Consider the following 12,578-nt stretch of genomic DNA (forward strand, 5'->3'; position numbering starts at 1 on the left):
TTGACATAATTTTTTACAATTTTTACCCACTAATAAGGATGCAAACATCTAATAGAGAGACACACCAGTCAAAGTTTTACTTTAATTCTGGGAGCTGAAAACGGGCCTTTGAAGTCAGTTGATACAAACTGGTTTGAGTGTGTCCAAGGCTTAGCGCTATGCAGTTCAATTGCTTTAGTTGCACCATGACAACTTGTCTAATAAACAGTGAGTTAGAATTGTGCTCAGATGAACACAGGGGATGAAAACTGTACTGTATCTTAGTGAGCAGCCTCCAATCTGTAATTTCATCAGCATTTAGGAAGGAATCTGAAAAGGAGATTGAACTTTAAGTGAGCCAGGGAATGATTTCAGATTTATTTAATCAGTGGAGGACATAAGCTTTCTAAATTATTTTCCTATGAGAAAAAATTCCATTTGTCTGCCTTCTCTAAAGCCCACAGCTGCTCTCTGCCTCATCATACAGTGCCCTCAAATCACCTGTGGCTTGACTTTCTGCTTCTGCAGTCTCCTGAAATCTTGCACAAACAAAAATACTAGCAATTTCTTTTAGGAGAAGGATTGCTCAGGTAGACAAGAAACAGTGTTGGCAGAACTCACTGTTCATACATGAATTCACTTGTACCTTGTGTAAGCTTCATAACTAAGAGCTGGGTATTTTAACCACCAAAACTTTTAAGTTAGGATGAAGTTGAAAAAATGATGTGATGACCAGAGCATCTGCCCCAGAATCCAAACCTGAGCTGATGATGACAATAGCAATGACACTGCCAGCACCTCCAAAAACTGCTTCCATGCCTGCAAAATGTCTTCAGGCACTGTTCTTTTCAAATGGCCATGGTTTCTCTGTCTCTTTGGGGAGGCACAGTGGTCCAACCAAGACTAATATCTCCCTTTTTTGCACCACTCTTCACTACTCACCTCTGCTGGGTATCTCCCTTTAAGTCTGTTTTATTGCTCCACAAGAATGTTGCTGAAAGTATAATGAGATTGTGTTGATTTTTTTTCCTGCAAGGACAGCTGTAATGGTCAACATCAAGTAGGAAGAAAAATTACTGTCATCAGCATGCAGCCAGTGAGGCATTGACACCAGTGAAACATAATCAAGTTTTTGAGGCGGGTCCAAAAAAGCAAGCTCAGCACTTTTGTCATTAGTGGAGCTACTGATAACAATTACTTCCCTGGTGTCAGGGACAAGCGATCTTCTCTCCCTTTTTATTTTGACCTTTGTCAATCATTTGGCATTGATACAGCAATTACTGCTTAAACCTATTACAGGCATGGAGATGAGCTATGATCAATCATTACTGTTTGAAGGACCAGGATTCTGTTGTGTTCCATGCTGCATGAACTCAAAACAGAAGGTTGATCCAAGCACTTTCTGTTTTCTTGTTTAATAATCAAGGGGAAATCGGTTGCCTTGGAATCAGACCAACATGTTAAATCCAAAGACGTGTCATTTCTGATTCTACAATGACCTTCCAAAGTCTATGCTATTGCCTAGTTCATACTGCTTCACTGGGAGAGAAGCAACAGTTTTTTCAGCTTCATGTTAAAACAGCAACAAGTTAAGCAGGAAAAAACAATTTCCTCATACTGTACTGAAGTACCACAGCTCTAATGCACAAGTTATATTACCTTCTTAAGAACCACTGGCTCCCCAGCTACTTTAAATATTACAGAATTACCTATGGCAGAAGTGTTGGACTTTTCTTTTTCATGTAATGAGACATTTAGAGGTGTTTATGAAGATGATCAGCTCTGTTTAGAAGGTATTCTTGACATTAATAATTCCCCATTCTGCTGCATTCAAGTATTGTACAGAAATCTAGCAAGCAAGGTCAGAAGGAATAAATCCTGGTGTTTCTAGTGGTTTGGCTACAACACCACTATGGGCTGATATTCCAAAACAAAAGGTATGGTCCTTTATGAAAGTAAGTCAGTTCAGGAAACAGATTTAGAAAGCTAAAAATGACTTACTTCTCAATTTGTAACTAAAATTTCCTTGTCCAAAAGAAGGTTTTGTGACTCCTAACACTACCTTGCTGTTTTTTTTTTCACACCTGTAAATATTTCTGGTAGTTGCTGTCCTCAAAATTACAAAAGGGTGGATAGACAGATTTTCTCAGCTTCAGTTTGTGTCCTAGATGGGACACTACTTTACTACAGCACTGGGTGCACAGGGGATTACTCCTTCCCAGCACACACTCACACAATCTAAAAACACACAGATTTTCTGCATTTTAACACAAGTACTCATATGATTTCCATAAAGTGCCTAGCTATTCATAGAGTTGTAGCATGGCTTGGGTTGGAAGGGATCTCAAGGATCATCGATCCCAAAACCCCCTGTCACAGGCAGGACCACCAACTCCACCAACTGTATACCTAATACTAGATCTGGCTACCCAGGGCCCCATCCACCCTGGCTTTGAATACCTCCATATTAAAATTTAGCACTGCACATGCACTGTGTTAAATTGGGGTTCTAGTAAGGGGTGTTTGGTGGTTGTATCCAGACAAAAATTCACATTATATAAGACAGGTGCCATATATCGTCACAAACTTATTTACAAAAATATGGTTGATTAATGTTTTAATTGGCACTTTGACCTTGTCACGGCTCCTCTTATCAACACTAGCAGGGTACAGTTTACCTCCTACTCAAAGTTGGTGGAGTGTTGAGATGCTGCTTTTTAGGATTCAGGTGACCTTATCTAGCAAGAAACACTTTCCAAAGAGAAAAGTTCTGCTGAGGAATTTGAATTAATTGCTGAAAGCCCTGAATTTATTGACAGATATCATCCAGAGATGAGCAAGGTAAAAGGCAGTGATGAGAACTTGCAGCAAAATTGCAGTGAGTGTTCCATTTTGTGCTGTCCACAAAGGTCCTGCTAAGCACATTCCACATCAGTTAAGGGCCAAAACTCTAGACATAGAAGTGTCAATGTCCACCTGCTCTTCACAAACAAACAAACAAACAAACAAATATACAGCTTTGGAATTAAATGTCTGATGCAAAACCACTATAGAAACTTCTCACCTTGCTTCCCCAGTTTTTATTTTCTCCACAATGTCTGCATGTGACCGCATTTGCTATTGTTGGGGAATTCTATTTTTTCTTCACAGTTTAATTATTAAATCTTGAAAGCTGCCAAGTAGAAGACAACCAGCAAAACTGACCAACTTGCTGGGAAAAAGAAAAAGAGTTCCAATTTTCAGTTTTAGTAAATACTAAGTCTATTCTGTATATTAAAATATCCAAAAGCATGGGAAGAACTAATCTGGGAGTGGAGATCTCTCAAACTACCTGTGAGCAGTGACAGCTCAATAATGTTTGATTTATCCCCTAAAGCATATTTGTCAAGAAGAAACATCTCTCATGATAGATAGGATAGGTAAGATTTCCAAGAGAACTGGACGTGAGGAATGATCTCCATAAATAAAGGCAGTCAAACACACAGAAGGTGCAATGTGTACATGTATTATGGTCCTGTCTGTCTGTTTCTCTCCCTTAAAAAGAACATAAAAAGAAATTCCTTCTATTCAACTTGATGCTGACTTTGAAGACTTACCCTTTTTTCTGATTCTGATTTGACATTAAACTTTCCTTAATTAAACAGTTTCTCTGCTTTTCACCCCCCCACTCTTTCTAAATCAAATTGCAGATACAGCAACTGGAAAAGGTCTGCAAATATTAGACCAGTTCAGCAAAGGCAGCCAATTCTTTCTGGAAGTAATGGTGTATTACAACATAAACATCAGGCTCCGAGACTGTAAAAAGAACTCAAGGCTATATTCCCTTCCCTTCTGCATACAGTTAGTATGGGCAGTTCAACTCAGCAGAATTTAGAGCAGCTCCTGAAATTTCTGCCATTTAGTACTAACCACAGCTGCACAGGCAGGACTGCTGACATCCTGCGATGCTTTTGTCCCTAGCACACTTCCAGTAGAGCTTCTTCACTGGGCCATCAAGGAAGATTGCAGCAGAGAGTTACCTTCATTCTTCAGTAGCCCTAGATTTCAGAGAATCCTCAACTCTCCATTTACAGAATTACAGCCTATGTACTCCTAGGATCTGAACACAGAAAGAGCATCAAACAAGAAATTATCTGGTGGTATTAATAAACAGCAAAACTTAACTTATCAGATGGGCAATATAACATCTAGCCTTTAATGGCAAAAAAATTCAAGTTACCTAGTTCTCCATAAAGCCACTGGATCTTCTCAACATCTTTCCTGTCTTAATATATTTGTGCCCAAACACTCAAGTAGTAGGCATTATATTAGTTTAGCTGAAGTCTACATCTGGTAATCTTTCACTACAATTCATTTTTCATGGTAACTGTTTTTTACAAGATGAACTTATGCAAATGAAATTTTACTGACAATAAAAGAGATACAAAATATTTCCCAGTTCATTCAGACAGGGGAATATGTATAGCCAGAGCTGATTAAATACATGAGTTGCCTATGTGCTTTTTTGTTCTGACTGAAACATGGCCCAACTCAAACAAATTCAAGGAAATTCTGTTTGTTATGTAATGAAATTCCATTTTTGCACTCATAGTTTCTTCATCACTCAGTCATCATCAGTAATTTTTAATCCCCAATGTACATGATATATGTTTTTATACCTCAAATATGTTAATAGTACAAGGTAATTTGTTTTCTTTTTCTTTTTTTAATTCAAACTATGAGAATTTTTGTTTTTGACAACTGAATTCAAACTTACTTTCTGAATATTTTAACATTAAAATTAGTTACATGGGTCCAGAAAAAAAAAAATTAAATAACCTTTTCTCCTCTGTTGACGTGATCTATTTATTTATTTATTTATTTATTTCTGATCCAGTGCTTGCCATAGTCACAGATTACTAATTTAAATAAGAAATTCCACATTATGATTGAGTTTTTCCTAGACTTATTGACTAGAAATATTTGAAAGAATACTTGATTTTCAGGAGGACTTTTGTGACAATTATATTGACGTGGATATTTGATTCAGATGCCTAGATACTGGAAACATTATTGCTTAGTGTTTTAAGCAATGTAAAAATGTTATTTCTCTTTAATGTTAATTTCTACACAGATTGTGTCTCTGATCCTGTTTCAGATTTGTTCAGTCTGATGAATCAAGTTGGAAGAGCAAAGAACTTCCAAAGGACAAGACTTTTTTCCATGATATCAAGTGGAAGCTTTTTCAGTTCAAAAAAAAAAAAAAAAATAGATTGGATTATATGGAAGAAAATAGGAAAATCCCAAGTCATACAAATGTTGAGACTCACATAGGAGTACTTGATTGTCCCACGGTTGCAACAGAAGGTATTTTCCCCACTAAATCTTTAAGTTTTAACTGTGAATTTAGCTAGCTCTTTATATATTCAACAGCAAAGGCCTTACAGGATGATGCTTCAGTCCCTTTAAGATGTGCATGAGATAGGTTTAAAACTAGCCATAGGAGCCTGCGCAAGGAGTGTTTATCTGTCATTCTCTGTTACCGTGAAAAGATTATTAAGAAAGATCCAATATCCTGAAATTTCCTGCTCTGGTTAAGGCACTACTCATCATTCCACAAATCCATAACCTCAGTGGTGCAGCACAGGGTGTATGACAGAATGAACGAGGGTCATGACTTCTGAGCATCAGGACAGGGCTAATAAATAAATGCTAATATCTTGTAGGACAGTTTTCTTTAAAACTTGGAAATATTAACTTAAGAAATAAGACAAAATTATACATAAAATATTTTAGGTAGATTGAGACAACCATTCAGGCTTCCTGGGAGTTAATATGGATCATTAGCTAAGCACAAATCTAAAATGTCATGCTTTTGTGAAAAGAGTGAATATTGTAATGGGTCATAGAAGCAGAAATATAATCCACAGACATTTTATACAGCATGTTGAGAACTAATTTGTGGTGTCCCATCTGAAGGACTAAATTTCAAGAAGGGAATTTACTCACTGGAGACACTCCAATCACAAGCAGGAGGAATTGTGTGCAGTTAAAAGCAACTGATCCATGAAGGGAGAACAATGAAGTCAGAGTTAAAGAACACTCTTCAGGTGGAAAAGGGAAAAGGAGAATTTTCATCATATTCATTACTCATGTGACAGAAAGTAATGGACTTAAATAGTATCAAGAAAGATCATGGTAGTTATTATGAAAAAGAAGAAATTAATCTAGTAATAAAAATAATAAAGAGCTATATTAGATTGTCTGGAGAGATCATAGAGGCCCTTAAGAACAAGTTAGGAACATCTAACATCTGTTAGGAATAATAAAGATAAGGTTGGTATTGCCTTCAAGCAAGAAAATATATTAGATGACACCTTGGGATGTTTTCTGTTTCTCTGTGCATTATTTTCTGGATGTGCCTCTCTCCCCTTCATGGCTAAAGACTATATGTAGAGTGTTTGAGATATTAATATTTTCACCTTATTTATATATATAATGTCAAGAGAAAGAAGTTTGAGCTACTTTCTTTTCTCTCTCCATCAATAACTTTTCTTGTCACAATCCTGGGCACTGTTCTTCTAACGATCTTGTGAAAAAGAAAGTCCTCATCTCAGTACACCAGTCATTCAAGGGCATGTAGTTTCTTTCCTTAATGCATACTAAGGAACAGATAAGAGGAGAAATATTTCAGTAATTATCTCTATTCTTTCATGAGCCAAGATGAATTTCAGAATCTGTGCTTGAAACAAAGGAATTATGTTGGTATCTGGTAGCTACAAGGTGCCCTAGATAAATCACCACAAATGGAGAGAACACAGGATAATGGCTACAGACTGTGCTAGCAATGAAGAGTCTTATTACATTCGAGAAGGAGAGTGCCTGGGTACACCTGCAAGGTACTTGAGCTCTATTGGGAATATACAGTTTTGTCCTGTTCCTGACCATACTAAAACATACTAAAACTAAGGTGAAAGAGCAATGAGAAAGAGGAGTTCAGTAATTGTAGGAAATAAGTGCTATGGTAAGTCATAACAGGTTTTAAAAAATAAGTACACAAAATCACAAGATGCTTTGCAAAAACAGATATTTTTTTCCTAAAGACAGAATAACATATTTTTATTATTGTTATTTAAAAATTAAAAAAAAAACAAAAAAAAAAAAAAAAGAAAGAGGTGTCTTATGCTATGGACTTATGTCTCCTCACTGACGAATAGAATTCACCTGTACTTAATCAGAGTCCTGTTTCCTGGTCTTTGTTCCTCCAACACGTGTCAAACAATCAGGTCAAGTTTGTCCAAGCTGATTGAGTGCATTTTGCCAAGCCCTCCTCCCAAGTCATTCTTAGAATGAAAGTTTGATAAAACTGTCTTACTATGCAGCACTTGTTAGATTTTGGACCAAGGAAATCTTTCTTTGAATTACCAAACTTGTGTTTTAATGACTGCCTGTCACTAATTTCCACCCTCTGTCTTCATAGCATACACTTATTTCTAACTCAGAATGAAGACTAATGACAACCTCAAGGCAAGGAATAGTCTGCGAGGCTAAATGAAGCTCAAGCTTTCATCCAAGCAGATGAAATTAATTGTGATTTCAGATGGAACTCATGGATTGCAAGCATACAAGTCCCTGAAAACAACACAGATTTCAATTAATGCCAAATTTTTGCACAGATTTACACCATCTGCCACCATATTAGAGTAACTCACTAAAATCTGTGGCAGACTTGGATCATTACACATGGATTCATTTAGTTTGTATCAGATGTTGCAAAGGAACAGAAAAAGTAATGTTGTAGAAAACTCTGATGCTTTTTTATAATAAAAAATAAAACCAAGCTTTTTCCCAGATCTTTGTATTTTTGTCTCTGTTATTTTTGCTTACACCTTAAACATTTAAGAACTTCTTAGTAGCAATATTACTTCTGTTTGAGCCACTTGTCAGACAGAAGTGGGCTGTGTTTTATGAAAGAACTGTTAGAGACTTCATCCTTGTCTGTGGTAGGAAAACACCACTGAGTTTTTCCTTGCTAAAGAACAGTTTGATTGTACTATCATCCATAGTAGTAGGCATTCATTACAAAGGTTTTTGTCCTTTTGTGCCAACTATCTGTAATGATAATGGCCAGATACCAGATGCTGCAGCTGTGGCGGTTGTTTAAAGATATGTGATTAAGTTTAATTGGGCACTTAACCCATCAGCATCCTGCTCTTTTACTGCTCTGCTATTGCACTTCCAGCAGCATCCTCCAAAAACTGTTTTGTCAAACACACAAATCAAACCATCCACTTCAATTGTCCCTAAGAAAGCAAAGCAACTTATCACCAACATTTTTCCTGCTGTCTTTCCAGCTGATTCAGAATCTTCAGCAATTTCTGTTAATCTGTTATACACTGAATTATTTTCTTTTGTGTAATTCCAATATTGTATTGCAGGTCCTGAGTGTTAATATTGATCTTGAGCCAAGACTAGCATTTGCAAATGTTTAAAGGATATTAGATTTCTCACTTATTCTCTCTTTTTTCTAGGTTCTGGTGAGAGGTTATATCATCATTCACAGTAATCACAATGGTGTTAAAATTCAATGTTGCTATGAGCAGTCCAGTTCTTACTCTACAGAACTGCCAGATTTTGGTTGTGTTGACCAATTCCCACTTTCTATGCAGCTAGAGTCAAAATGTGGAGGATGAACAGAGATGTTTTGAATTACATATGCATAGATTAGGAGACATCTGGTTAAAAGCAAGACTCAGAGCATGGAAGGTGACATTTCTTCTGGTGGAGATGATAGCATTCTATCAATACAACCCATCCATACAGCAGGAAACCATAGCAAGGTAGCAGTCTGCTTCCTTGTTTCACATGCACAAGGCCACAACATGGTGCTAGAGAAAAACAGTCTTGTCCTTAGTTTGATGCAATGAGTGACATTCCTTGACCCAAAGTGAACTGTTTGCGCATATAAAACCCAAACCACAAGACTCAAAAAAGGCTATTTGTTACAAGAACGAAGAAGCTTTCAGATATCAGGAATAATTTTTTGATAGTCCACTCGTGTACCCACCTCTAGATACACGCTTTAAGGGAACATATCTAGAAATATAAAGAACACTCAAAGGGAACAAAAATTAATCCAGTTCAATGAAACTAACTAATTTAATTTTAGCTATGTCTTGCTACAAGGTAAATACCTAAATGCTTCAGAAGAAATCTATCCCTAACAGAAAATCACAGAATGGCTTAGTTTAGAGGGGATCTTAAAGACCACGTAGTTCCAGCACTCCTGTAATGGTCAGGGTTGCCAACCACTAGATCAGGCTGTCCAGGATCCCATCCAACTTGGCCTTGATGCTTCCAGAGATGGAGCATCCACAACCTCTCTGGACAACTTATTCCAGTGCCTCACCGTCCTCTGAGTAAAAAATTTCTTCCTAACATCTAACCTAATCTACCCTCTTTTAGTTTAAAGCCTTTCCACCTTGCCCTGGCACTATCATTCGGTCCTCCTTCTGCTTAAGGCTCTCTTCAAGTACTGGAAGGCAGCAGTGATGTCTCCCTTGATGCTTCCCTTCTCCAAGATAAACAAGCCCAGCTCCCTCAGTCTTTCTTCATAGGAGAAGTCCTCCAGATTTCTGATCATCTCTGCGGCCCTGATGCGAACCCACTCCAACAGCTTCACATCCTTTCTGTACTGGGAGCCCCAGGCTTGGAGGCAGATGAGGCTCATGAGGGCATTTGAGAGGGGTAATCCCCTCCCTTTTCCTGCTGGCCACCTCTCTGTTGTTGCAACCCAGGATACTGCTGGCCTTCCAGGCTGCAAGGGCTCACTGCTAGCTCAAATTTAGTTTTTCATACACCAGCGTCCCCAATTCCTTCTCCACAGGACTGTTCTCAGTGAGTTCTTCTCACAGACTGTGTTTGTATCTGAGATGGCTTTGACCTAATTGCAACACCTTGCACTTGAATTTGTCAAACCTCATTAGATTCTCATGTTCCCACTTTTCAAGCATATTCAGGTCCCTTCCCTTCTATTGTGTCAACTGCACAACTCATCTTGGTGTCATCAGCAAACTTTTGGAGGGTGAACTCAATCCCGATATCTATGTCATTGATAAAGATGTTGAAGAGCACTAGTCCCAAGACTGACCCCTGAGGGACACCACTTATGACTGGCATCCACCTGGGCATAGAGCAGTTGACAACAACCCTCTGTTTACTACCATCCAATTATTTATCAACCAAGTAGTCCTTCAAAACCATTTATCTCAGATTTAGAAATAGGAATGTGCTGTATGACCTTGTCAAAGTCCAGGTAGATTACATCATTTGCCCTTCCTTTGTCTATTAATGCTATCAATCTATCATAGAAGTCCATTACTTTGGTCAAGCACTATCTGCCGTTGGTGAAGCCATGCTGGCTGTCTCAGATCAGCTCCACATCTCACATGTACCTTAACATCTATTCCAGGAAGATCAGCTTCACGATCTTCCCTGCCATAGATGAGAAGATCACTAGTCTGCAGTTCCCCAAGTCTTCCTTTCTCCCTTTCTTGAATATTTCCTTTTTCCCAGTCACTGGGAGCTTCATCTGACAGCCACAGGTTTTCAAATATGACAGAGAGTGTCTTGGTAACCACATCAGTCATCTCCTTCAGAACTCTGGGACGCATGTCATCTGGTCCCCACACTTGTACACATTTATCAGATGGTCTCAGACTTGCTCCACACTTACATTGTGAGGGTTTTTGTACCCCTAACTCTGACTTACAAGTTTGGGTACACAAAAGTTGTGAGAAACCTGACTGGCCATAAAGACCAAGACAAAGATCTCATTAGGCACCTCAGCCTTCTTCATTTCTGAGGAGGCCAGCTCTCCCTTTTCATTTATCAGATGGTACACACTCATTTTCTTGTCTCTTCCTCCCAATGTATTTAAAGAATCCCCTTCTGATGATCGAAGAAAAAGGGTTTTGTGCATCTGCGGTACTTCCATTTTTGTATACCCACCTTGAAATGATAGCATTTCTAGTTCTTTCAAGTACAGTCATTTGGGCAGCATACCTGTATTACTCTTGCCTTGAAAACCACAGCTGTGTTTTGAACTCTGATCATTTTGAGTTTACATTCTAATTTGAAAAGACCACGAGCCAAGGTATAATTAAGGCAGAGAAGGAGAAATACGAATTAAGAAAATAATGAACTATAAAAATGAAAGAAAATTCTACTTCCATCAAGGGTCAGAACAGATTTGGTGAGCAAAAAATGACGGTTTTTGCTACCAAAAGATTCATTTAGCCAGCAAATATTGTTCACAAGAGAAAAAAAGAAATATTCAGAAAACAGGAGGCTCTGATTTGAGCTAATCTTGGAAAACATGAGTTCAAAATAATTCAAGAGTTTTGTGGATATTTTCACTCCATAATATCCTCCCATTCACCCACTTTCATTAAGATCCTTCTAGTCCCCAAAATTTCTGAAACTGTCAGCTATTATACAGTGTACTGTATAAGACCTTCATTTGTATCCTTGGCATTGGCACTGCAGTGTCTCCATCCAGTTCCTGTGATGAATACCTGCACTGACATTCCTTCTCAGCAAATAGATTTTGTTACAAACGATCCCATTATTGATTTTGTAGTAAGCTGAGCAAATCCTAAACCTCTATATGGTGTGGTGGTTATGTTTCACAACTCTCAGTACCTTATTGGCATTCAGGTTCTGCTAGCCCCTACTAAAATCATTTTGTTGCAGCATGAAGCACAAATACATTTTACTGTTACTCACAGCAGTGCTGCCAGTTATTTTAATGCTGCACAGAAATAAATGACTTCTTAGATGTTTGTTTCAGTAGCTGATTTTTAAGCAAAATCATCCTCTACATCTTTGCAAAATCTGTTTTTACCACGACAAATTCAGGATCATGATGCTAGCCAATTTCTTGCAAGACAGGCAAGCCCACCAGTTATAGGCAGACACAACATAGACGTCTCTTTTTATGATTTTCGATTAGATGTGGCATATTGTTATGTTTAATACGTCGAAATTAGCAGGGCATGCAACAGCAGATTGCAAAACAGATCCGATAAAATTTCAACAATTCTTTCCATAGATGCTCTCTTTTTGCAACTGAAATCATTACAACTAGGACTAGGTCTTCATTTTTAATTCACACATACATACACAAATGCACACATATAATCCCCTTCCATCTACTCCCCTCAGAATTATTTCTCTCTAGTCGAAAAACCTGCTAACATTTGAATGTCAGACCACCAGCAGTTGCACTCCTTTAAGTGAAGTTTCCTGTCTTCAAGAGTAATAAAGTCTGTTGCATTACATTTCACTGATAAAAGGTTAAACAGGTCAGAAGGTTAAAAAAACCCACTGTGCATCCATTGAAGCTTGGAGATGAATCTAGTATTTTTTAGTCACTGAGTACAGTGAGGCACAGCTAAGCTGCTCTGAAGGCAGTGGAAAGCAGTAGCTGCCAGAGAGAGACTGACACGCTCTTTGAAAGCACCTGCTTTCCTTCTCCCTATTAGGGGGCCTGGGACCAAGAGAGTCCTCTGAATCGACCTCCTGTGCCAGACATTCTCTGCTGATGCATGTCACTGCAC

At 38.1% G+C, this 12,578-nt stretch overlaps 1 protein-coding gene across 1 annotated transcript in view; it reads right to left on the reverse strand.

Moving 5' to 3' along the window:
* The window catches only part of LOC125702343 (uncharacterized), a 131,724-nt gene extending 121,093 nt beyond the window's left edge, over positions 1-10,631 (reverse strand). Inside the window, 1 exon segment of the mRNA XM_048965532.1 lies at positions 10,413-10,631. Coding sequence (XP_048821489.1) covers positions 10,413-10,631 — 219 coding nt within the window.
* Between the last annotated feature and the right edge of the window lie 1,947 nt (positions 10,632-12,578).

The sequence above is a fragment of the Lagopus muta genome, chromosome 1 (genome assembly GCF_023343835.1).
Source record: "Lagopus muta isolate bLagMut1 chromosome 1, bLagMut1 primary, whole genome shotgun sequence".
Lineage (NCBI taxonomy): Eukaryota > Metazoa > Chordata > Aves > Galliformes > Phasianidae > Lagopus > Lagopus muta.